The 26,931-nt window shown below is 42.4% G+C and overlaps 1 protein-coding gene across 1 annotated transcript in view; it reads right to left on the reverse strand.

Annotated features, from left to right (window-relative positions):
- LOC126094770 (uncharacterized) overlaps window positions 1-11,866 on the reverse strand; it is a 28,065-nt gene extending 16,199 nt beyond the window's left edge. The window contains exon 1 of the mRNA XM_049909321.1: window positions 11,651-11,866. Within this exon, the coding sequence (XP_049765278.1) occupies window positions 11,651-11,815 (165 nt within the window). The 5' untranslated portion in view covers window positions 11,816-11,866. The remainder of the gene's footprint in view (window positions 1-11,650) is intronic.
- Window positions 11,867-26,931: the final 15,065 nt, after the last annotated feature.

Below are 26,931 nucleotides of genomic sequence, written 5' to 3' on the forward strand. Positions count from 1 at the left end.
TACCTACATGGCAGGGCACTAGCGAGGGGTTGGTGAAATGGGCCACCAAGGACGAAGGCCCACAGAGAGGTGAGAGAAATTGACCAGAAAAAAAAAGAAATACGGTTTATGAATTAACCGGGAGAAGTAAGCCTGCTCCCTGTGTTCCTATCTTCTGCTGGCGAGGAGTAGCCTCTCCCTCGTTCCGTTACTCAAACACATGCTATTGTCACAGTGGCACATCGTCATGTAACAAGACTTGCGGTGTTGGCAATAAACAGTTCTAAAAGTATACTGCATTCACAGATATGGAAGATTGGCTCCTGCTTCACTGACGATGTCAGGTAATAGAATCATTTATTACAGTCCATGAAAATTTCACTAGTTGGTCTATCTAAGCCTATATCTGGTTTGCTATTTATTGACATGTTTATATCATCTGCAAACAAGCAAAAACTTGTGATCTGGTAATGTTACTGTTGGAAGGTCATTGACAAACAAAAGAAAAAGTAAGGGCCCTAAGATGGAACCTTGTGTGACACCACATATATGGCTACCTGTGTTTAGTTCACACAGCTGTTGCCTGCACAGCGCATTCAAGTTCGACACTGAAGTTCTTGCTGCTGCTTCGCTACGGGAGGCTGACTAGGCCTCCCGCATTTTACAGAATCGTCCCTAATTTAGCTTCAGTGTTTCGTTATCACGACGAAAACAAAAAAAATGGTTCAAATGGCTCTGACAAGGGAACATCCCCATCGCACCCCCCTCAGATTTAGTTATAAGTTGGCACAGTGGATAGGCCTTGAAAAACTGAACACAGATCGATCGAGAAAACAGGAAGAAGTTGTATGGAACTATGAAAAAATAAGCAAAATATACAAACTGGGTCGTCCATGCGTAAGATAAGCAATATTAAGAGCACTGTAAGGCGAGGAGCTCCGTGGTCCCGTGATTAGCGTGAACAGCTGCAGAAAGAGAGGTCCTTGGTTCAGATCTTCCCTCGACCGAAAATTTTAACTTTTTATTTTCAGTTTATGTGAAAAACTCTTATGTTTTCATCACTTTTTTTGGAGTGATTATTACATCCACAGGAAAACCTAAATCGGGCAAGGTAGAAGAAACTTTTCACCCATTCGCCAAGTGTACTAGTTAGGTGGGTTGACAACATATTCCTGTCATGTGACGCACATGCTGTCACCAGTGTCGTATACAAAATATCAGACGTGTTTTCCTGTGGAGGAATCGGTTGACCTATGACCTTGCGATCAAATGTTTTCGGTTCCCATTGGAGGGGCACGTCCTTTCGTCAACTAATCACACGGTTTTGCGGTGCGGTCGCAAAACACAGACACTAAACTTATTACAGTGAACAGAGACGTCAATGAACGAACGGACAGATCATAACTTTGCGAAAATAAAGAAAGCAAAATTTTCAGTGGAGGGCAGATTTGAACCAAGGACCTCTCGTTCCGCAGCTGTTCACGCTAACCACGGGACCACGGCGCTCCTCGCCTCACGTTGCCCTTAATATTGCCTATGTTACGCATGGACGACCCAGTTTGTATATTTTGCTTATTTTTTCATAGTTCCACACAACTTCTTCCTGTTTTCTCGATTGATCTGTGTTCAGTTTTTCAAGGCCTATCCATTGTGCCAACTTATAACTAAATCTGAGGGGGGTGCGATGGGGATGTTCCCTTGTGAGCACTATGGGACTCAACTGCTGTGGTCATAAGTCCCCTAGAACTTAGAACTACTTAAACCTAACTAACCTAAGGACAGCACACAACACCCAGCCATCACGAGGCAGAGAAAATCCCTGACCCCGCCGGGAATCGAACCCGGGAACCCGGGCTTGGGAAGCGAGAACGCTACCGCACGACCACGAGATGCGGGCGACGAAATACATACGCGACTTATATTGTCTTGTATTTCATTAACCGTCCCGTATATTTTGAAATTGCGTGTTTTTAAACGTGTAGCATAACCAAATTGGGAACAAATGTAGTTATACCCAAAGAATAAAGAAAATACGCTCTTTGATTAAACCAAACTGAATGAGGACTTACATTTTCAATTTCATTACATCTCAAGATAACTGCTGCAAGAATTAGTAGCTCGTTACTGCATTTGTGCTAGCTCTACGTGGATCTATTGCTATTGCAGAAAGGATGTTCTCAATCACAAATACTTTATGAACTGATGAAAACAAGAGGCTTAGTGTGTAAACTGTTAAGAAAATAATTATAACTAAGATTCATTTTCAGGATGCTTCATGTGTTTATTTTTATAAAATTTCGTTTGAAAATATCAAACTTCTGCAAAATATAAGAAAAAAACATTTTTCAGAAACAGTCCACAGCGACACTTTCAGGCCAATTGAGAGTGAAACATAAGTATCCACATTAATCATTTTCTACCCTACTTAAAGACATTACAGTGGAAAGGAAAGACATTAAAGTGGAAAGGAGGGTTTGACGTCATTGGCCGGGAGGCCCCTTACGGGGAAGGTCCGGCCGCCTTGGTGCAGGTCTTCTTACAGTCGACGCCACATTGGGCGTCCTGCGCGCCGGATGGGGATGAAATGATGATGAAGACAACAGAACACCCAGTCCCTGAGCGGAGAAAATCCCCGACCCAGCCGGGAATTGAACCCGCGGCCCTTAGGACGGCAGTCCGTCACGCTGACAATTTTTTTTATGGTCCGTTGTATTTCGTCGTAGCGGACGTCACATGACATCCGTTGAAGTTTGTTGATATTTTCACCCAGTTTTTTTTTTATTGCAGAGGCTAGCCAGCTCTCTGACCGAACACGCTGAGCTACCGTGTCGGCACATCTTTCAGTGCGAATTTTAACAAAATGGTACGATTATCTATGCACCTTTAGCATTAACAAAAGTTTCCAAAAGATTTACATTCATTTCAACGTCTAATTTCGGTCCCATATTTCGGTTCTGGAAATCTGGTCACCCTACGCTGTAGTATTGTAGGTCCTCATGGGCGTGTGTCGAAGAAAATATTGTATTTCACCAAAGGCTTCTGAGTTCTGCCAGTTGAGTACTGGAAAGAAATGCGACGGAAGAGGAATGAAACCAAATAGGCGAGGGGGTATGTTCTTTCTTGCCCCTAAGCCTTCTGTGGCTGATTAACACTGAGGGGAATTCTTAGTCGTTGTACCTATAATCTTCTATACTCTATTCATTTAATGCCGAAGATGCACCTTCTTGTAAGCAGACGGAGGGGGGAGGGGGTAGCGCAAGAAAAAATATATTAATTTTGTTTAAAAGAAAAGTGCCGTATAGTAGCCAACCTAGAGCACAGGTTCCTCGCGTAATAAGGGCTTCCAGAGGGCTTGCAAGGTAGCGCTTGCAGCCGTGGAGTGGGGAGCCTCTGCGGTGAGTCATAAGCGCAAAAAAGAAAGCGGACCGCCTGCGACTGTCCGCTACGCTACGGTGAAAGGCGGCCGCGTTGCCAGATCTGCACCAAGCCGGTAAGGCCACTGTTCTGACACTCCCCCGCACCCGCAACAAGGCTGCGTTTCTCGAATCAGTCTCTTTATTGTACCTCAGCACTTGCCCAGTGAAAAAGACATCGACACTCAAACGAGTTCCAGAGATATTACATTAGGAAACGAGGTACCGAAAGCAGTAAGTAGATCAGCCTTGCTATTTGGGTAACAAAACAACTAATGGCCGAAGTAGAGAGGATATACAATTCGAACCGGCTACAGTGCGGAAAAAATTTCTGAAAAAGAGAAATTTATTAACACTGGATATAAATTTAAATGTTAGGAAGTGTTTTGTGAAGGTATTTGTCTGGCGTATAGCCTTTTCACGGAAGCGAAATGTGAGCGAAAAAAAGCGAAATGTGAGCGAAAAACGGTTCACAACAAAAGAGATTAGAAGCTTTTGAAATACGGTGCTACTGTAGAATGCTGAAGATTATGTGGGTAGTTCGAGTGCGGAGGTACTAAATCGAATTGGGGGAAAAGGGATGTATGGTACAACTGGACTAAGAAAAGGGATCAGTCGGTAGGACGAACCCGGAGCCATCAACGAATAAAATCTAGATGGCTCTAAGCACCATAGGACTTAACATCTGAGGTCATCAGTCCCCTAGAACTTAGAATTACTTAAACCTAACTAACGTAAGAACATCACACACATCCAAGCCCGAGGCAGGAATCGAACCTGCGACCGTAGCAGCAGCGCGGTTCCGGACTGAAGCACCTAGAACCGCTCGGCCACAATGGCCGGCATCAACGAATAGTTTGGGAGGGGGAGAGGAGGCAACAATTGTAGAAGGAGACCAAGGGATGAACAAAGCAAGAAGGTTCAATGGTGCAGTAGTAATTCGGAGCTGAAGTGGCTTGCACAGGACTGAATATCGCGGAGAGCTGCATCAAATCAGTCTTCTGGCTGAACGCCGTAACAACAAACCTCCGTAAGCGAGGTCGCTGACACGCATGTGCGTTGGTGCTCGACATTTTTTTGCAACACTTTGTTTTTCTTATAATTGCTTGATTACAATTCAAACAAAAATTAAAGTGAACGTGTAAACAATACAATTTAAGAAAAGATAGACAAAGGTGCATTTAGAAAATTTTACTGGAGGACGAGGGTCTGAGACCAGGGCTTCTTGTACGGGAAGCAGACACTCCCATCCCCCCCCCCCTTTTCTGTTTTATTTTTCACAACAACTAACGTCTAGTCAACAATGCTGACTGGAATACTCTCTTTCAAATTCTGAAGGTGGCAGGGGTAAAATACAGGAAGCGAAAGGCTATTTACAATTTGTACAGACCAGATGGTAGTTATAAGAGTCGAGGGACATGAAAGGGAAGCAGCGGTTGGGAAGGGAGTGAGACAGGGTTGTAGCCTGTCCCCGATGTTATTCAATCTGTATATTGAGCAAGCAGTGAAGGAAACAAAAGAAAAATTCGGAGTAGGTATAAAAGTCCATGGAGAAGAAATAAAAACATTGAGGTTCGCCGATGACATTGTAATTCTGTCAGAGACAGCAAACGACTTGGTAGAGCAGTTGAACGGAATGGACAGTGTCTTGAGAGGAGGATATAATATGAACATCAACCAAAGCAAAACGAGGATAATGGAATGTAGTCGAATTAAGTCGGGTGATGGTGAGAGAATTAGATAAGGAAATGAGACGCTTAAAGTAGTAAAGGATTTTTGCTATTTGGGGAGCAAAATAACTGATGATGGTCGAAGTAGAGAGGATATAAAATGTAGACTGGCAATGGCAAGGAAAGCGTTTCTGAAGAAGAAAAATTTGTTAACATCGAGTATAGATTTAAGTGTCAGGAAGTCGTTTCGGAAAGTATTTGTATGGAGTGTAGCCATGTATGGAAGTGAAACATGGACGATAAATAGTTTGGACAAGAAGAGAATAGAAGCTTTCTAAATGTGGTGCTACAGAAGAATGCTGAAGATTAGATGGGTAGATCACATAACTAATGAGGAGGTATTGAATAGAATTGGAGAGGAGTTTGTGGCACAACTTGACAAGAAGAAGGGACCGGTTGGTAGGACATGTTCTGAGGCATCAAGGGATCACAAAGTTAGCATTGGAGGGCAGCGTGGAGGGTAAAAATCGTATAGGGAGACCAAGAGATGAATACACTAAGCAGATTCAGAAGGATGTAGGTTGCAGTAAGTACTGGGAGATGAAGAAGCTTGCACAGGATAGAGTAGCATGGAGAGCTGCATCAAACCAGTCTCAGGACTGAAGACAACAACGTCTAGATAATTTTTTAAATCGATTTTGTATTTCAGTTACCTGTCGTCATGTTTTGAGTTCCTCCTCCATACACGTCCGGAAGTCTGATGAGTATTTCTTTGTCTCTTCTAATTTTGAAATGACCCATATTTTCTATTAACCGATTTTTTGTGTTACTTTTGTTGCTAAGATAAAAGTTTCTTTCGGTTCTAATAACATCCCCTGCATATGAACGTACGATAGGTTCGTTCTCCGCATTATTTCGGGTCATTATGCAGTTCTTCAAGTTTTCTCGACACATGAACTTTTAATCCAAACTATTTATCCTATTGCAATTTCAGCATTGGTTAATGTGTGACAATATTTGCGTCTTAGTATTTGGCAGGTATGAATTATGATCACCGCATTTAAAGCAAATGTCCTGTTTACATTCCAAGCCCTTTCCCAGTTTTTCACTCAATTTAGGCTGCCCCTCCCTACCACCACCACTATCAACAACGGCAACATAGGTATGATAATACACAACACGCAGACTCACTGTAGGTGCTGCTCCAGATTCAGTGCTGTGGGGGAAGAGATGTCACTGCCCTCGCCCCCCCCCCCCTCCCCCTACTCCCGCACACACAGAAATACAACTTACCATCACACGAACATTTAACGTGCCACAGACGTCTAAGACTTTTAAAAACAAAAAATATAAAGAATGTTTAATCATAATAAAGTGTTTACCCCTCCTTCTCCTGCTGCCCCGCCTCCCGTCCTAGATACCCGCCTGATTAGCAATCTGCACTCGACAGTTCCACGTAAGACACCTGGCACCTATGGTGCCTAAGTACATCCAGCCTGTAGGCGCATCAACTATGGGCGCAATATCCCTATGATACCTATAAATACAGTTCATTACTGTTATTGTTAACATTAGCTAACTGGGACTCTGGCGAGCATATGCCTAGTAAAAAGAGTGAAAAAATTGTACTGAGATAGTCATTGCAAATATTGACGAGGGTTACAGGTGAGTAGAAAGTAATTTCAGAGATTTTAAAAAATACAAGTCAACCTACGTGGTGCAGGTGGGAAACGTCAGTTATATCCACAAAATATGGCAGATGACAGGGATAAGTCAGAGGCCTGTACGATGGTGAAGGTGGCGGAATAGGTGGAAGATGTTGCTTATTTGCGTATTGCCGGGATAATAATTTCGATCCTCTGTTTGACGAGGTCAGAATCAGTTGATTACAGTAGAAACTCTCCAACGGCGTAGTATGTGTAGTCAAGCAGACACGATTTCAGTTTGTTTCTTTCTCTATTAAGTTATTTACATCACTGCGTAGATGCTAGGTCCTTATGGTTAAATACCTAACTCGTTTCCATCCCTCTCAAGATTGAAAAAGTAATACTGCTAAGTCATTTCTCCCTTTAGTACCAAACATATGGATGTTACTGTGATTTTCGGACTGTGACTGATTGTTGACAACAAAATTCACGTTGAGTAAAAATACTGTTAGCCTGCAGTTAGTATGCCCAACGATCTCAAGACCTGTGTGCAATACTTTTTAGAATGGCCACCACACGTCCTTGCACGATTCAATGCAACATGCGCGGTTTTGCCTCACTGACGCTTTACCCAAGAGTATGATATCACAAGACTTCAGTGAATGAAAAAAGGAAAATAAATCACATTTCTGACATTTTCGACACCAAAACCTGATATTTTCCGTAGATGCATTGTTTATATGTTTAAGAAGACTCCCGACAGGGGACTAGGTGTTGTGTGTCCATCATCATCATCATCATCATCATCATCATTGACTCGCAAGTCGCCGATGTGGCGTCATCTAAAGAGGACTTGCAATACGGCCGAACTCCCCCGCAAGGGGCCTCCCTGCCAACAATGCCATAGTTACGATCATCTCTCTCTCATCCAGTTCACGTTCGGAGGAGGCTGACGCGAACGATACTGGTGATTCGAACTAGGAAAAAAGTTCGCTGGAATGAATCATATTATCTTCGGAGTCGGCAAAGCAAGATTACATGACCTGGTATCCAAAACTGAAGAAATAGAAGATTTTCCTTTAAAAGAAGGAATGGACGATCAGCAGCTATAGGGTCGGCCAACGTAATAACATTTTTGGCCTGAAACTTCCTGGCAGATTAAAACTGTGTGCCCGACCGAGACTCGAACTCGGGACCTTTGCCTTTCGCGGGCCTAATGAAAGGAAAATTTGTATGGCAGCTGCAGATGTTTAAGTCACGCTCCCTTCGGATTTTGCAGTGTTTTACATTATGAGAGAAATCCTTAACTTTCAAAAACCTCTATTTAGTAACACTCGCCGTCCTGCCAAGCACGTATTTTGCTGCAAGACTAGACGTGCACTTGTTCTACGTGACAGAGGGCTACACTCGACGTCTGCGAGCGGACCTGTTGTCTTATACTCAAGTACAATTAGTCGGTGACCATGTTTGAACACTGAAAGGAGAGAGCACATTTTCATACTGCATCGCCTGTATTTCACGACCTGTAACTTACTGGTTATCGGTTGATTGCTTTGGGGTGGGGGATGAATGAGCATTTTCATGATACGGTATTTGAACTTTTCCACACTATGGATCTTTTCTCATTATTGCGATCGGTAAGTGAAGAGTCAGTGTCTAGTTTTGAGAGTAATTCGCGATCTTTTGAAAGTTGTAGTGAATGAAGGGAAACCTTACGGCCTGTAAATTAGTCCTTTGTCAGGTAGAAACACGGTTACTTGGATTATATCTGAGGTTCGCAAACTACGTTTAGTTTGGCTAATATAACCTTAGTATTTTTTAACGCAGACTGATTTTCGTAATTCTGATAGTAGCTTCGGTAGTATGCTAAAAGTTAGAGGCACATTGCCTAGCAAAATGTCCAGTAATTCTGCAGAAAGTTAGTGAAGAGGAAGAGAATTTGAAGAGGCAAAACGATGCCTCCTGGCCGGCAACGAGAAAACGAAGAGGATTTCAAAAAATCCGAGCTATACAAAAGCACGATAAACGTATCACTGTTATTAATAATCCTGCCCTCTCGTACGCCATCTTTGCCAAAAGCTGTGACCGGTTTCTTCTCTAATGCTTTTCTGAACTGAGCTAACAAACTATAGACATACTGTCAAAAAGAATTGAGTGGTAATCACTAGCTGCCATTTGGAGACTACAACAAACACCAAATAATAGCTCGGCAAAATCGTCCAAATTCAGACCGAGAGAAATGGCTAAGACATATTTAGTGTTACAAATATTGACGTCAACACTGATGTCATTCCTGCCCGAGTGACGTTAGGTGTATATTTATGAGAGCCGGCCGTTGTGGCCGAGCGGTTCTAGGCGCCTAAGTCCGGAACCGCGCTGCTGCTACGGTCGCAGGTTCGAATCCTGCCTCGGGCATGGATGTATGTGGTGTTCTTGGGTTAGTTAGGTTTAAGTAGTTCTAAGTCTAGGGGACTGATGACCTCAAATGTTAATAAAGTCCCATAGTGCTCAGAGCCAATTGAACCATTTTTATATTTATGAAATTTTATTTCAGTCCATTTGTATTAGATTTATTTCCAAATAATCATACAATTTTGTTCGTTTTCTGTTTCACGTCGAGTTTACGAGATGGTGACAACGGGCATCGTATTTCTTTGTGGACGTGAAGCTTTGCAGTGCAGGTCGACACAATGTCAGTGACCGCCGCGAGAAGATGGATCCGACTAATTGTGCTTTACTACATTAATTAAAAATAGTTGAAATCAACAACTTTATAATCGAGTCTGTAGTTGATGAAATGAAAATGTTTAGTATCCTTCACTAGTAGGACGCCAGTGGAAATAGTCCATTTTACGTCGTATTGACGGAGTGAAATTTACGTATGTATCGGACAGACAATAAACATCGATCTGAGAAGATTTGTGAGAGAAAACGTCATATGAATTCTGCGTATTTTATTTCAAGAATATTAAGTATTTTACATCCCTGTATCTTAAACTAACTGAAAGTCATAGAATTAAAACTATTAAAGATATTGACTGAAAATAACAATATTCTCTGATACTGCTGAACTTGGAGTGTACCATCACTGAACGATAGTCATTGCTTATTTTTAATAATTCGGCCTTTTGTTCTATAAGCGCAATTTATTAACGCTGTTCTCCATTCAGAATTGTCAATCGAACCAGCTTATTTACGAGAAATGTATTTCAGCGCTATGAGAAAGCTAATATATTTACGAATATAAGAAGGACAAAGAAAAATTACTACTAAATAGTATCACATATGTGGTGTTTCCTAGAAGTCCAATATCAATGAATTCATAAAAGTCACAATGAATGCCAACATCAGTTTCAAGAGAAACACCGCACATTGGACTCGAATTCACGAGGAATAATGTTCAATCAAATCCCCGCCGGTGATCCAGGTTTGGCTGTCCATTATGACCTTGGAACCTGAATCCTAATTATTATTACCTTGGCGTATTTTTTGGCTGTAACAATTTTAAGAGCCCAAACATAATTCTTGAGCGTAGGGTAAGATGGCAGATACACTTCGATACTTCGTTCGACAGTTCCATTGAGATAGTTTGAAACTGAGTTCGACCTAAGAATCCAACAGCTCCTCCCGTCAGACACGAACTTAGAATGGCTCCACGTTGAGAGCGGTAAATACCAATCTACTAACTCACGAGACGCTCTTTTCAACAGGACTGCCAATATACTTGCGCAAAAGGTTGGGTTCAGAATTACCACTCACACTGTATAATACAGATTGCATAGCTAGAGAGAGTTGTTAGCCTTGACGCAAACGAAGCAACAGACCTCAGTTACACTGGCGCTTTCTTATTAGGTCAAGGACGTTTCTGATAAAACTACTCCCGTTTATCGATGATCTTTCGCGCGGTTTGAGGAGCAAATACAATGCAATACTATAAAACAGCAAACATATTCTACTGTTCGTCTGCCCGCGAAGGTAATATCCATTGTTCTGCTTACTTATCAAGTTTATCTCACCTGAACCTCTGGACACATCATAATGCGACGGACGTTATCGTTCTCTAAGCGCTAAATATCTATTTCATGGCGTTCAAAAATCACCAGCAAGTTTCAAAACGCAAGCCTACAGAATTACTATTTAGCTTCATTATACTACGGCACAAATATCTCACAACTGAATGCGGAAACACGATATTACATTTCCCGCTCTCAAATTTTACATTAATCAATGAGCTGACGGAAAACATTTCCCGCTCTCAAATTTTACGTTAATCAGTGAGCTGAAATACTCGACGACTCTACAAAGAGGAAGTGGAACTTACGTCAATGAACGAAATAATATTTTTGGGAGCGCGACAACCTCATTGTGAAAATTTTGGCGCAAAATAATTACGGTCATAATTCTACTACTTTTGCAGGTATTCTATTGGCCGAGTACGTTTTATACTATGCAGAACTGCTTCCGCTGCATGTTCAAATCATACTAAATATCACATCTCAACAAAATCTTTATTCGTAATTTTTACTATAGTTTACTGAAATGATTGGAGTCCAAAACGTGTCTCAACTATCTTTGGTTGGCGATTTTCAGACAGCTTATGCGGTTTACAGCTCAAAAATATCGTTTTGAAACCGATATAAACTATAACAAAAGGCTTTTTTCGGTGATGACGAAATGGATAATTGCAGCGAATTATCTGAAAAGTTACCAGTACCGTAGCTGTGATGCTGCAGTGTACCTCTGAAATTTATCTAATCAACGATATTATAATCCGGATTCAGAAATATAGAAGGAAATCAAATATTAGTTTACATAAATGGACTGTGTGAAAAGAGAGTAACAATGGAATTGCAACGTTTACTAATGCATTTGTGTTAGGCAGGAGAGCTTACATGTCACAATAAATAGCAAAATAAGAGGATGTTCGAAAATTGAAACTTACCTGCACTGCTTGGCTGTGACGCTTGTCAGGCCCAACTAATGTTATAGGCCCGCTCATCATCTCGGCACTCCACCGCCGCTGTTCCGCATCTGGCGACGACGGCTGCGGTGGCGGCGCCCTGGCTAGATAGCGCGCCGGCATCGAGGTGACCACGTCGACCGGCATATCGGCACAGGCTTCCCACTGACCAAATTCACACCGCCGCGGGATATGGCGAAATGCAGCCCGAGCAGCACGGGCGAATGATGATAAAGAAATGCTGTGACTACTAGCGCTGCATGTGGTAACTGCGTGAACTAATCTTGTGTTTCACGATTTGTCCGTGGTAGCATGTTCCTTTCCCAGCAGCACCGTCCAATAAATGCCACCTAGGAGTGTACTTCGGTAACACTGGTGGAAGGGAAGTTCCGTGTTTCCTACCACCATCGAAATAATATATATGGAAGCCACTGAAAGAAATTTAACGGAGAAGGTATGCTAGTGGAAATCATCGAAAGCTGAAACCAAAGGACTACAAATGGTAACTTAACAACCACTACAAATAAAATAAAATAAAAACAAACAGATTGTCAAACTCATCATGATATGTTGGCTATCAGCCTGACGTCTTCTTGGTGAAAGCTGTTACACTCAAACGGCCCCCTATCTTAGCCAACATTAAAACTTCTTTTTCATTACCGCTTTTTTTAATTACGTCCGTTATTTAAAACGGGTCAAGCATTAAGGATAGGTATACCCACAACTAGAAAACGTAATTATGAATAAAGTTATTCCATATGACATCACTGACTGAAAGTATGCAAAACATGTCTGCTTACTGATTTCTCTCTCCCCAAGATTTCCAAATACTCTAAATCGAAATGTGGCAGAACTAATTTGTTTTAGGAGTTCCAAAATGTGGTTTTTGAGTATAAATTCTCATCAATATCGACCTAAAAAATTTAAACTGTTCACCACACCTATTATTTTCTCACTGTGTGTTACACTACTAATTGGTGTAGTACCCATAGGTGTGCAGAACTGAATATGTTGCCTCTTTCTAAAATTGAGAGTGATGGTATTTGCAGAAAACCAGTTAGTTGATGACACTGTTAAGAACATTTTTAGAGCTTCTTCTGCTGCTGGTTGTGTGCTTGGATTGACTACAGGAAGACTGTCATCTGCAAAAAGAACTAATTATGCTTGTTGCATATTAGCTGGATATTTGTTGACATATAAGAGGAACAATGACGGACCTAAAATTGAGCCATGGGGAACTCCATATGTGATTTCTCCCTAGTCAGAAGAATCTTCCCTGATTACATTGGTTGAATTACGAAGTACAACTTTCTCCATTATTTTGTGTAGAAATGACATTATCCAGTGGTTGGCTGTACCATAAATACCATAAAACCCCAGTTTATCTAGGAGGATAGTGTGATTCACACAATCATATACCTTACAGATAGGTCACAGAAAATACAAACTGGGGGCATTTAATTATTTATTATTTACCACTTGTAGAACCTGATCATATTCTCAGTAGCAGAACTCAGATTTTACAGAAAAATATAGAATGTTGAATGTGCTGCAAAAAAGTTAAACAGTGATTTATTCATTAGATGAGGTAGCAACAAAACAAAATCAATTTGGAAGGCAATAAATAATAACTTCAGTAAATATAAAGCGAAAAACAGTGAGCTCATTATAAAGAAGTATTCAATGTTATTAAGACACCCCATTAGATCGCTAGTGTATTTAATAATCACTACACAAATGCAGTGTAGTAGTAGTAGTAGTTTTACTCACTTCTGCAAAAATATCTAGTTTGACAAGGATGGGATAGGTAGTGTAACAACTTCGGAAACACAGATAATAAAAGTATAATAGTTGCCATAAACGAAAAGACAATGTATTGGGCTCGTACTTTCTCTTGTTACATGTTATATGTAAGTTATTTGCATATACTTTGTGACTCATTCCATATGCTAGCATCTCACACATAAAAAAGGTTGTATGGAATATTTATGGGTAATAAATAAATACAAACATACCTAGTAACTTGTTCAGAGGTAGAAAATGTTTCTAACAAGTTGGACATAAAATTTCTTATTTAATTAAACATGGTTCAGACAAGATAAATACCCAATGATGTTATATAAACTTTTTTATTAAAAAAATAGGCTGTACATTTAACAAACAGAATTACACACAAGTTTTGCAATTGTCAAGCTTTTCTAAAGTAATTGATAGAATAATGTGTGAGGGACTGTTAAACTTTATTAATAAATACAAACCACTTCTCAGAGTATATAATTATTTCAGAAAGAACATGTTAACTGAAATGGGTGCATATCAATTCTTGGAACAGGTTCTAACTGCAGTACAAAAGGGTGAAATAAATGTTGGGTTATTTTTGGGCCTATTGAAGTTATTTGCTCTTATTAGCCACGACCTATTACCAGAGAAATTATATTTTTATGGTGTCCGCAGTGGATTGGTCCACAAATGGTTTAAGTCATATCAATATGATAGACATCCAAGAGTCGAAAAGCCTCATAATAGCAGACAGTATTTCTCGGCGTACTGAAAAGTTTACTGTGGTGTGGCCCAAGGTTATATAATGGGTTCTCTGTTGTTCACAGGCTTCAATAGAGGGTCCTCTGCTGTTCTCAGTCCTCATAGATGATTTACCAAACCACTAAACAAGAGAGGAGGCAGTGCTTTTAGCAGACGATACAAGCCTTTTCATCAACGCATCGAATGCAGCAGATTCACAAGAAAAAGTCAACATCTATTTCAATACCTTACAAACCACTATGAAATGCTTGGCAGAGCATAGGCCTCACCTGGTTCAGATTAATTGATGACACCTTTGTAATATGGATCGAGGATGAGGACACCCTATCCACATTTTTCCAGCAACTCAACACCTTTTCCTTTGTTTGCTAGCCAACAAGCATCCTTCCTTGATGTTGACCTCCACCTCAAAGACAGCTACATCAGTATCTCTGTTCATATCAAACTTACCAACTTACCAACAACCAGCAGTACCCCCACTTTGACAGCTGCCACCCATTCCCTACCAAGAAGTCCTTTCCATACAGCTTAGCCACCCACGGCTGTTGCATCTTCAGTGATGAGTGGTCCCTCTTGAAAAGTACCAAGGGTCTCACTGAGGCCTTTACAGACCTTAAGTAACCTCCCAACCTTGTGCAAAGCAGATCTCCCATGCCTTATCTTTCCAGTCACCCACCACCTCTCAAAGTCCCACCATCTGGCCACAGAGGAGTATCCCCCTCATGACTCATTACCACCCAGGATTGGAGCAATTGAAACACATTCTCCACCAGGGTTTCAACTAGCTTTCGTCGTGCCCTGAAATGAGAAATGTCCTACCCACTATCCTTTCCACCCTACCACAGTGGTATTTGGTATTCTGCCACCCATCGAACCTACACAATATGCTCATCTATCATTACACAACCTCTGCTTCCAACCTCCTTCAGTCATGGCTCATAACCCTGAAATAGACTGAGATGCAAGACCTGTCCCACACATCTTCCCACCACCACCTACTCCAGTCCAGTCACAAACATCACATGTCCCATCAAAGGCAGGGCTACCTGTGAAACCAGTCTGTGATCTACAAGCTTCAACCACTTCTCTGCGTTCTACATGGGCACGACAACCAACGAGCTTTCTGTCTGCTTGAATGGCTACTGACAAATTGTGGTCAAGAAACAACTGGACCACCCTGTTGCTGAGCACACTGCACTACACGACACTCTTCATTTCAATGACTGCTTCACAGCCTGTGCCATCTGGATTTTTCCCACCAACACTAGCTTTTCTTAACTGTGCACAGTAGCTCTCCCTGCAATATATCCTATTTTCCCGTAACCCTGTTGGCCTCAACCTTCATTAGTCATTGTCCTTACCCATCTATCCCCCTGTTCCCATTCCAGCACTACACAGCTCTCTATTCCATCAACGCACGAGTCCTTTTACTTCTCTCCTTTTCTGCTAGCTACCCCCCCCCCCCCCCCCATTTCTCCCCTGTCCTCCGTCAAACTTGCCAACAGCTCCTAGCTGCCTTACCCTCTCTCCACCTCATCCCTGCATGGTCCCACTAGCAGTACTTCACTGTGTTCCCCACCCCTAACCTGCTATCCCCCCCTCCCCTCCCCAGTCTCCTCCTTAACCCCCACCCAACTGCCTCTCGCATCATGCACTGCTTCTTGTTGTCTGACTTCAGCTGCCTGAGACTGTGTTCAGGTGTGTGTGAGTTGCATTTGCATTTGTGTTTGTGTGTGTGTGTGGGGGGGGGGGGGGGGGGCGTGTGCGCGCGTTTGTGCGTGAGTTTGTGCATGTGTGTGTTTGTGGGGAAGTTCTGTTTTCGACAGAGGCCTTGTTGGCTGAAAGCTCATTTTGTGACAGTCTTTGTTGTGCCTATCTGTGACTCAGCTGTATGGTGAGTAGCAGCTATCCTTTTCATAATATTATTTAATTCCATCCTATATTTTCCATTGTTTGATAATCTTTGTTTGTTAATTGGAAAGAAATGGGGCATGAGTCATGCTTGGGTAGCTCGGTACAGAGCATTTGCCCAGGAAACGCAAAGGTCCCGAGTTCAAGTCTCGGTCCGGCACACAGTTTTAATCTGCCAGGAAGTTTCATATCAGCGCACACTCCACTGCAGAGTGAAAATCTCATTCTGGAAAGAAACACTTTCCCTGTCCTATGTCAGTCTGTATATTGTACTGTCAGAAGGTATCCATATCAATATGATAACTATGAAAATTTTTTCCATCATTAGAAAAATGTGTTTTAAACAAAATTTTTCAATACTTCTGGGTATTAATGCTTGAAGTTTCACCCCTTTTGATTTGTTCCCTACTGCACTGAGCACTCTACAGCCCTGTACAGGGAAGGTTGGTGTGTGAGTTCATTTTTGTAACTCATTAAACAAACCTAGTGAGATTGCATTTGTTGATGCACCTGTATCCAGTACAATGTGCATATCTAAATCAGCTATCATAGCATTTATTAAGGCCTGCACAGACTCCCTTCTGTTCCCTTCCAAATTGTCCACATTTTTCTGACACAATCCTCCTTGATATCTACTTCTTTGTACTATGCCAGAAAATAACTGGGAATTAGTTGTGCACCCCATCCCCTTTCTTGTTCTAAGAATGGTGGCCTATCACAACATGTTTCAGTCTTCCTGATTAGTCAGGGGTGGGGGTTAATCTCCTCATTTTAGTTAACCTCCACAATGTGCACAGTGTGGACTTGACGTTGCCAGTTTGTGTCTTGCGATGCCCTTGAATTAAATTCTGTTTGACCTTGACTTCTGCCCGCTACATTGTTCTGCTGATTGTAGCTACTAGGGGAAGGACAGCCTGGTTATCTACACTGATCAGCCCTTACCAGTTATTGTAATGGCTATTTCCGTCTGCTGGGGTTACATTTTGGATCTGTAGTCTGAAACGCCTCTGTTCGGTGTACGCAGGTCTGTGGTATCCCTTAAAATTCTCATTTGTGTCCTCAGTTTCCCAGGGCCATAATTACCTCTTGTGTGATTGTTATTATGCAGATGGAACAGGTGCCCATTGTATTGGTTGCTTCTGCTTTGCACATTATTGTTCTGCAGTTGCGACTCCCCCTCTTCATAAACAAGGCCAACTGAGTCCAGAATGTATAAAAAAAAAAATTACGTCATTCTTGGGAATTTTGATCAATTTTTCCTTGACATGTGCTGGTAGGTGACTTTTGAGCATTTTTAGTACATCCACGTGAGACACTTGATTTGTCCAATGCCTTGTATTGTTCACGTATTTTTCAAAATACTTCTATAGTCCCCCATGTTTACTATTTAACAGTGCTGTGTTAAGTACCTGTTGCTGTAACCTCTCTTGGACTTCTGTGGATCAGAATTAGTCCAAAATGGCATGCTCAGACTGTTCGTAAGTATGGCACCACTTGGCCATATGAGCTGCCTGTAATAAAGCATCACCTTCAATGTGCCCCACAAGGAATCTTATCTTCTGTGCCTCAGCCCAGTTCTGTGGTAACACCTTATGGAAGGCTCTGATGAATACCACGAGGTTTGTTCTTTTACCCTCTGTAGTAAAAAATCAGAACCTGCCTATGCCAGAGTAACCCTTCATCAGCTTCATGAGTAGACAGACAGGAGGTACTGTCTGCTACTGATGTTGCATTGTTTGGCTGCATGTGGGTACACCCCCTGTCCGCACATGGGTACACCCCCTGTATGCCGGTGCAACTGGTATTGACATTGGCAGTGTCTGTTGTATTTTATACCCCCTTTCCTCCCTGCCTGAAGGACTAGTGGTAAATGGTGGATAGATATTGCATCTCTCTATTCTGCCTGACTGCACCTTATTGCTAGTGATTAGTGGATCCTTTGTGACATCAGTACTACCAGTCAAACTGCTCCACAATTTTTCTTCTGCTGCCTTTGAACCTGATTCAGTCCTGGAAATTAGTTAATTTTCCTTGTCCTTGACTACCTCTTAACCACTGATACCTAGGTCTTATGCTCCTGTGCTGCCGTATCTGCTAGTGTCACACCCTTATCTAGCAATCATGATTCGGCTCTCACCATTAACTTCTTTGCATTCTTATCAATTCTTTCTTGGGTTTTCTTTATGAACTAACTGCTCAGTTTTAAATCATTCACTTCTAGAGACAGTTCCTGTACTTCCTCAGGCAAATGTTTACATATAGTTTGAAATTTGGTAATAGTATCTTTCATTTCCTTTACACTTTTATTAATTTCTGATTGAGCCCCGTGCATTTTAATATGTATGTTGCTTATGTTTTCCAGCTTACCTGCCATTTCCTCCTGTGCCTTGTCAACATCTGATACCTTTTTACCTAGCTTAGCTACTTCCTGAGACAGATCTGTGAATAACTCCACTTTTAATTCTTTTCCCATTTTGGACAACTTGCATGTTACATCATTTGACAGGTCAGTGCACAACTATTTACTTAGGTTATCAAATTTTTGCATTTGTTCATTTGAAATTTTTGTGTCACAATTCCTAAAATCATAAATGTTTGTTTGTTGTTTGAAGAATCTTTGACTTTTTGTGTTAAATTATTAAATTTTTGTGTTAGATCATTAAAGTTTTGTATTTGTTCATTAAATTTTTATATTTCTTCAGTCCAAAATGCATTAAGCATTTTCAATTTTCATCGTCCTTTGCACAACTCGTATTAATGTTGCAGTATCATTTTGAATGCCTACTGAATCATATCTGATTACATTCGGGTCCATTGCGCTATCATGCCTTTCACTAGCCTCCTGTAGAAAAAAAAAGGATTATTCCAGTGATATTCATGAATTTATTTCATCTACTGTAAGTAAAGTCATGTCCTTAATCACAACATTGCTTTCCTCAAATGTAGTTGAACTTAAATAATACTTGGTTCTTGTCTGAATCACCAACATGTTCACTCTCACTATAAATTGTCACTGCGTCAGCTGTGGCATCATTCTGTGCTAGTACATTAATTACTGAATTGTCAACAAGGGTTTTATCTGCTGTATCGATTTCTGTCCTTGTAATTTACTAATTGCAAAATTTTAAAATGAATAGACCCTTTCTTAATTAATCTGAGAAAATGTTCTAAGTTATCCTGTGATGTATTGCAAACATATACTGCAACTCATTGTTGTTGTACTTACACTCACTCAAAATTATCAGCAAAAAAAACGATTTTTAATAAATACACTATTTTACTACAATTTTAAATGCTCCAATTTTTTGGATGAGAGGGGAGAGATAGTACCAAGTGCAGCCATGCAAGCTATAAGTTAGAATTTTTGTACCTTCTCAATGGGTTTAACAATTTTTTCTGGTAGTTTCCAAACAAATTTTATTCTCCATCCATGCACATCCTTCTTTTGTGGCCCTTCCTCTCTTTCTCTTGCCAGTATTATTCATTTCCTGTAACAAAGAAAACAAAAGATAATTAATACACTGAAAAACTTTTACATGTTTTATATGTTTTAATTATCATCCTTTTTATGGTCACCAGTTATATTGGTAATTAAGTACTGGTACCATAAAGAGGTGCAAATAACATGGATTATTTTGAGGTGGGTGACTGGTGGATACTTTCACCAGCACCAATTCACATGTCTATATTTTGCTCCGGTTACCACTGTAACAGTCTAAATTGATTTATATATTAACTCTCCTTTTAACAGAGTGATATTTACTTCCTCTTTCTTGAAAAATAAGATGCAGCATCCAGCTTTGATAAAGAATGCAGTATAATGCAATTATAAATAATGTCGCTGTATGTTCTGAAGTTTGCAGGTTACAGTGTATCCAGGTACCATCTTCAGGATGAAGCAATTTAGAAATGAAAGAAACTGCCTCCCTTTCCAGAAGATATACTGTAAAAAGTTTTACACAAATATATTTTGTTTGTGACATGCATGCAATATGTCTACCCAGAATCATGGACAGGAATAGACCAACTGTTGAAGAGTGAAAAATTTGATATCGCATTAAGGAAACGTTACAATATAGAGATATGTTCATCTTTCTTTTTGTAAATATCCCTTTTTGACATGAGCATGTTTATACTGCATCTCTGCCCTGCACAGTGTTCCGATACTTATTAAATGATGTATATTTTATGGCTAAAACAAAATAAGATCTATCACAAATAGCAACTATGTGTGCTCACCTATGAATCTGCTGATATTTCAATGGTTGCATGGTGGTGGCAGAGGGAAGCTTACTCACTATATGCTAGTCTTCAGCATGATGATGGAACAGGGTGAGCTGAAAAAGGGGCACTTGTGCGGGAGCAGCAGCTGACCAGGCATGAAGTGCAGACACTTGCGCTGTGAGCACAACAACCTGGATTGCCTAGGCATTGCCATACTGGCTGGCGGTGTAGTTGTTGTGTCAGAGGCAGCACTAGTAGACGCAAAATGAGTCCCAACCAGAACACAGGGTTGCCGTGAGGACTTTGATCATGGTGTCAGCGAGGACTGCTGTTTGTTGCAGTGAAAGTGACTGTTGAGTTGCAAAGACTGCACGTGCCTGGCTAGGCAGCCAGTTCAGCCACAGAGCATGGAGTAGCTCATGAGGAACTTTTCTGATGTTGACCATGCTGTGGAGGTGCTGCTGGAGCTATGACAGAGTTCTGTCACTTACATAACTGCCAGTATTCAGCCGATGTACACTTTCAGCTGGAGATACGGAGAGGTGGCATATGAGCTCCCTCATGAGGTGCAGGTACGGCTCGGTGGATGATGGTGCAGTGATGATGTCAGCAACCGTGGCGGTGTTGTACTGGTCAAGCTGGCTGACCACATAAATGTACTTCATATTGACAGTACTACTGCATAAAGTCTGGAGTGGTTTCTAATCAAATAGACATGCTTCAAAAATAGAATGACTTCATTGCTCGTAGTATGATGCGTTTCAGACTTAGCCATCTTCAGATAACAGTTAAAAAGTTGTAAAGATACATGGAAGTCACAAAACAGAATCAGAATAATGAATCTTTGCAATTTTTGGCAGATATCTGAAGGTGGCTAAGTCCAAAATGTGTCATAGTACGAGCAACAAAGTCATTCTGTTTTTGAAGCATGATCTTTTGATTACTGACCCACCATCCAGCCTTTATGCAGTACCACTGTTCATTTTCAACATGGTCACCCATCCCCTATGCGACTTCATGTCACAATTGTGGTACTTTGTATTTTGTGACATTACACAACTTCAATAGAAACTGGTCTCAACCAGTTTGAACGAGAGGGATGGGCAGGTAGGCCAGAAAGGTGGTAGTCAGACAGGGATGTGAGAAACCATAGAATGCAGCTCACAGGGAGATGACATGGCAGCAGTGTCAGCAGCAATAGCACGATTGGCAGAAATGACCTCATCGGAGTTAATCACGATGTACCAGAATTCCAAAGCAATTGATCAGTACCAGCTGAGTGTCATCACTTTGGGATAATTTACATAGAACAGGCGTATTATGATGCATAAAAGACACAATTTCTCACTCAGTTAACGTTCAGTAACAGCCCTGTTGATACAAGAAACTAGTGACAGAAATGGTCACACTGTCACAAAACATTACCCATTGCAGTGCAACTGGACATGGCCCATCACAAGTGCAACTGCTGAAAACACTTTGCAATATCCGTTGCTTGGGTGACCAGCACAATCACCATTGCACAAATGACCACTGAAGAGACTACACAAGCCACCAACCAAGTGACCATTGAAATTGCAGCATATCCTGTCGCACGAGTAACCACTGATAGCACTACCAAATCTTTCACTTGGATGACCACTGAAATCACAGCATTTGTTTCAGTGCAAGTGAGAACTGATGTCACTATACAACCTGTTTCAAGGGCAACCACTGAAATTGCAGTATCATGACAGTGCACATAACGAACCAGCACACTCCAACAAGTGTGTGTAGGGATGATGGAGGAAGTTATACACATGTCCAGTGAATTTGCAGCAAAGGATACACATTAGATTTCTTTGCTACGTAACCCTGCTGAGCTCCCAAAATTTGGCACATAGTGGGATGATCTACAGTTGGTTGAAACTATACTCCTGGAAATTGAAATAAGAACACCGTGAATTCATTGTCCCAGGAAGGGGAAACTTTATTGACACATTCCTGGAGTCAGATACATCACATGATCACACTGACAGAACCACAGGCACATAGACACAGGCAACAGAGCATGCACAATGTCGGCACTAGTACAGTGTATATCCACCTTTCGCAGCAATGCAGGCTGCTATTCTCCCATGGAGACGATCGTAGAGATGCTGGATGTAGTCCTGTGGAACGGCTTGCCATGCCATTTCCACCTGGCGCCTCAGTTGGACCAGTGTTCGTGCTGGACGTGCAGACCGCGTGAGACGACGCTTCATCCAGTCCCAAACATGCTCAATGGGGGACAGATCCGGAGATCTTGCTGGCCAGGGTAGTTGACTTACACCTTCCAGAGCACGTTGGGTGGCACGGAATACATGCGGACGTGCATTGTCCTGTTGGAACAGCAAGTTCCCTTGCCGGTCTAGGAATGGTAGAACGATGGGTTCGATGACGGTTTGGATGTACCGTGCACTATTCAGTGTCCCCTCGACGATCACCAGTGGTGTACGGCCACTGTAGGAGATCGCTCCCCACACCATGATGCTGGGTGTTGGCCCTGTGTGCCTCGGTCATATGCAGTCCTGATTGTGGCGCTCACCTGCACGGCGCCAAACACGCATACGACCATCATTGGCACCAAGGCAGAAGCGACTCTCATCGCTGAAGACGACACGTCTCCATTCGTCCCTCCATTCACGCCTGTCGCGACACCACTGGAGGCGGGCTGCACGATGTTGGAGCGTGAGCGGAAGACGGCCTAACGGTGTGCGGGACCGTAGCCCAGCTTCATGGAGACGGTTGCGAATGGTCCTCGCCAATACCCCAGGAGCAACAGTGTCCCTAATTTGCTGGGAAGTGGCGGTGCGGTCCCCTACGGCACTGCGTAGGATCCTACGGTCTTGGCATGCATCCGTGCGTCGCTGCGGTCCGGCCCCAGGTCGACGGGCACGTGCGCCTTCCGCCGACCACTGGCGACAACATCGATGTACTGTGGAGACCTCACGCCCCACGTGTTGAGCAATTCGGCGGTACGTCCACCCGGCCTCCCACATGCCCACTATACGCCCTCGCTCAAAGTCCGTCAACTGCACATACGGTTCACGCCCACATTGTCGCGGCATGCTACCAGTGTTAAAAACTGCGATGGAGCTCCGTATGCCACGGCAAACTGGCTGACACTGACGGCGGCGGTGCACAAATGCTGCGCAGCTAGCGCCATTCGACGGCCAACACCGCGGTTCCTGGTGTGTCCGCTGTGCCGTGCGTGTGATCATTGCTTGTACAGCCCTCTCGCAGTGTCCGGAGCAAGTATGGTGGGTCTGACACACCGGTGTCAATGTGTTCTTTTTTCCATTTCCAGGAGTGTATATACCACACTAACAAACTTTAAAATTTCTGCTTTTATGTTGGCTGATCCATCCATATACAAGCAGCACTACACAGTAATTGATGCTGTAAATTGACAGGTTAGCTAAGGCTGTTAGCAGCAGTACATTTTGGCCTGTGCTGTAATTTCACACCTTGGCTGACAGGTGACAATACTGTGGCTGGCTGAGGCTGGCAATCATGGATGGTAGTCATCACAAAGAGTTCAAATTACTAGGTGAGCAGTACTGGTGCAGAATTATCAATTTTTATGTGCACGCTTAGCTTTATTAGTTCAACAGCTGACAATTCAAAATGTTTATCTATGCTAATTGGTATCAGGCCTTCTCTAGCTTTAAAATGTATGCCACTTATGACCTATGTACACAATTCCCCAATCTTTAAAACAGTTCTGCAATAGCAACTTGCACATTAATATGATGATAGCACTATACGTCTTGTACCAGAAAAGTGTATTGTGTCTTCCACGAGCTCTGTATAGTGCTTAGCTTTAAAAAAATAGTGAAAAAATTGCATATTTTTAAATAGAAATTAAGGAAGATGATATTAACCCAAAGTTTATATAGAATCAAGGAATATTTTATTTATAAACATTGATAAAGCTTCTTTGATAGGATTATTTTCCTGTTACTCACATTGAAACTGGACTGCTCCACCGTGGACACTACCAAAGACTAGAGATACACTGCACATTTATATAAATACATGAAGAGTGTCTAAAGTTTATTTTTAAGCGGGTTGAATGTCAATGCAAAAACCATATTTATTACATCTGTAATGTGATGACTATGATGTATAAAGATTTAGCAAAATGTCTGTAGTCTTATATGTAGCTACAAATTAATGAATTTGTAAATTCTCTCTCTTCTTGGGTGATGAATGTTTGGCAATATCACCATGGTGTTTAACTGAATTTACATAACATATTGATACCGGACAGCCTACACAGACTACAGTGGTGGAAGTGCAAGACAGAGTTCAAAAAGGGTAAACTGACTTGATCATTATCCCTGGAGACCAAACACCTGTCCTGAAGCCACTAGATGTGTGTATAAATTGGCCTTTTGAAGCTACACTCAAACAGTGATATACACAATGGCTGGCTGATGGAAACCACAAGTTCATGCTGAGTAGAAAAAAATCAAGCAGTCAGATTTGTCCCAGATTTGTGAGTGGATAAAATGTGCATGGAACTCCATTCCACTACCAGTGGTGGAAAAATCCTTCAAAACATTTGGTAGCACAAATTCAATGGATGGAACCAAGGACGATGCTTTATGGAAAGATGGCAATGATAAAATTTATTTTGCACTAGAAACGATGTTGATGAATTTGAAGATGAATACAATCATTAAGTCTGAATATTTTTTTTGTAAATGTCACATACATTTGTGGCATAGAGCGCCATAAATATCGATATTTGTTCTGTGTGCAAGTGTGCTATCTTTGAGGAGAGGACCTTGGGGCAGGATGTTGGACGCTAACGGCAGTTAGCCTCCGGACTTGTATCTGTGTAGAAGCTAAGTTTGAATAACTCTGTATCTGAGAGGATTCTAGTTGTTTACCTACAACTATACTATATTCCCTCACTGGTGACCCCGTTTTTGTGTAATACACGTCCGAGTTGCCGCCTGAAGGTTATTTACGCGCCTACCGCGTCGGGTTTCTCCGCGATTGCGAGGGCCTTTGTTCAGCTCCAGACAATGGCCTTTCAGCATTCACTGCCGCCCAGATTCCAGCAACATCTCTCCAGCAATCCTGCCATCGTAGTGGACATGCCGCAAGAATCTTCGGAATCCTTCAGCCAGAACATGCAGTGGAATTCATCGAGTGCCGCCAGTATCTTCCAACCACCAACGGTCGATGACTCTGGCCTTGTTAGCATGGACCTTCCCACGTGTTCTCCACAGAGTGTTGGTCGGAACATTCCTACGCCTGTGTCGAACACACAATTCAATACAGTTCATGGCGTCGAGCGAGGTTTTGCTACTTTGGAAAATCCAGTAGTAAATTCAAACTCGATTCAGTTCCCGCCACGTGTGTATCCTTCCACGCCGGCTAGTTAACAGGTGTTCAATGCTCGCCAAACAGCAAATATCACACCGAGTGTGCATCCTAGTGGACGTGTGTGGGATCCTTGTGTTGCTTCTAATCAAGTCAACAGTTCTGTGCTGGACAGTAATTACTCCGACATCTACAACCAGCCCCACCACTCACGGTCGAGTGAATACTGTGTGCATAACGGACATTCACCGGCGTACTTAAGCATTTGTGGCTTCTCTCCGAGCTACCACGTCAATGAGAATGCACATTTTGACTACGATCCTCACACCGTTCGAGCGTCCGCCGTTTCTCAGCTGCCCCCCCGGCGTCAAGTGAATTTCGCGATTCCCGCATTACGGGACGCCAATAATTCGGACTCGCAATCTTCTGCATGCTCCACTTCCGTCCGAAGTAATAGGCGCACCTCCACAGTGACTGCAGTGCCGAATCTGCCGAAATTACCAGACTTCAAACCTGCTCACCCGGAGTTCTGGTTTAACCTGGTTGAGCAAACATTCAATGTCTGTGCTTTGGACGACGACGCACGTTTCGCCTGCCTCATGAACCATCTTCACGACCGCGTCGATTTAATTTACGATCTGGTCAAAGCACCCCCTTAGCAGGGAAGTATGCTGTGGCGAAACAGACGATACTGGAGTGCGTCTCTAAAACCATGAGAGAAAATGTGCGACAGCTCATCTACGAAGAGTGTCTCGGCGACAGGTCTCCGTCCCAGCTGTGGCGGTGCATCCGTCTTCTCGTCGATGAGCAAGTTATGCCTGATGACACGCTCGCAGAAATCTTGACTGAAAAGCTGCCTTTGCCTGTCCAGACTGCAATCTCTGCATATGAAGACAGGCCAGTAAATGAACGTTTACGCGCCGCCGACAGAGCATACTCCGCCAGGCAACGTGAGCTCCGTGCACTGCATTCTGGACGTGACCGCACTAAGACGCTTTCTGACGCCACGCCCTTGTCTGGTGCTGCTAATAACAAGTTTGTTAAACTAGCCGCCCTGCCTGCACCTTCAACTCCTCGCAACGACAGGGCATCGGCCTCTGTGGAAGACTCTGGGGCACATACTCCGTCACCTAGCAACTACCCACAGGAGCACAGGCCCGCCCAACCTTACTGTTTCTTCCACACGAGATTCGGGGAGCAAGCTTGCAAATGCCAGTCACCGTGTTCTT

The sequence above is a fragment of the Schistocerca cancellata genome, chromosome 8 (genome assembly GCF_023864275.1).
Source record: "Schistocerca cancellata isolate TAMUIC-IGC-003103 chromosome 8, iqSchCanc2.1, whole genome shotgun sequence".
NCBI classification, from domain to species: Eukaryota; Metazoa; Arthropoda; class Insecta; order Orthoptera; family Acrididae; genus Schistocerca; species Schistocerca cancellata.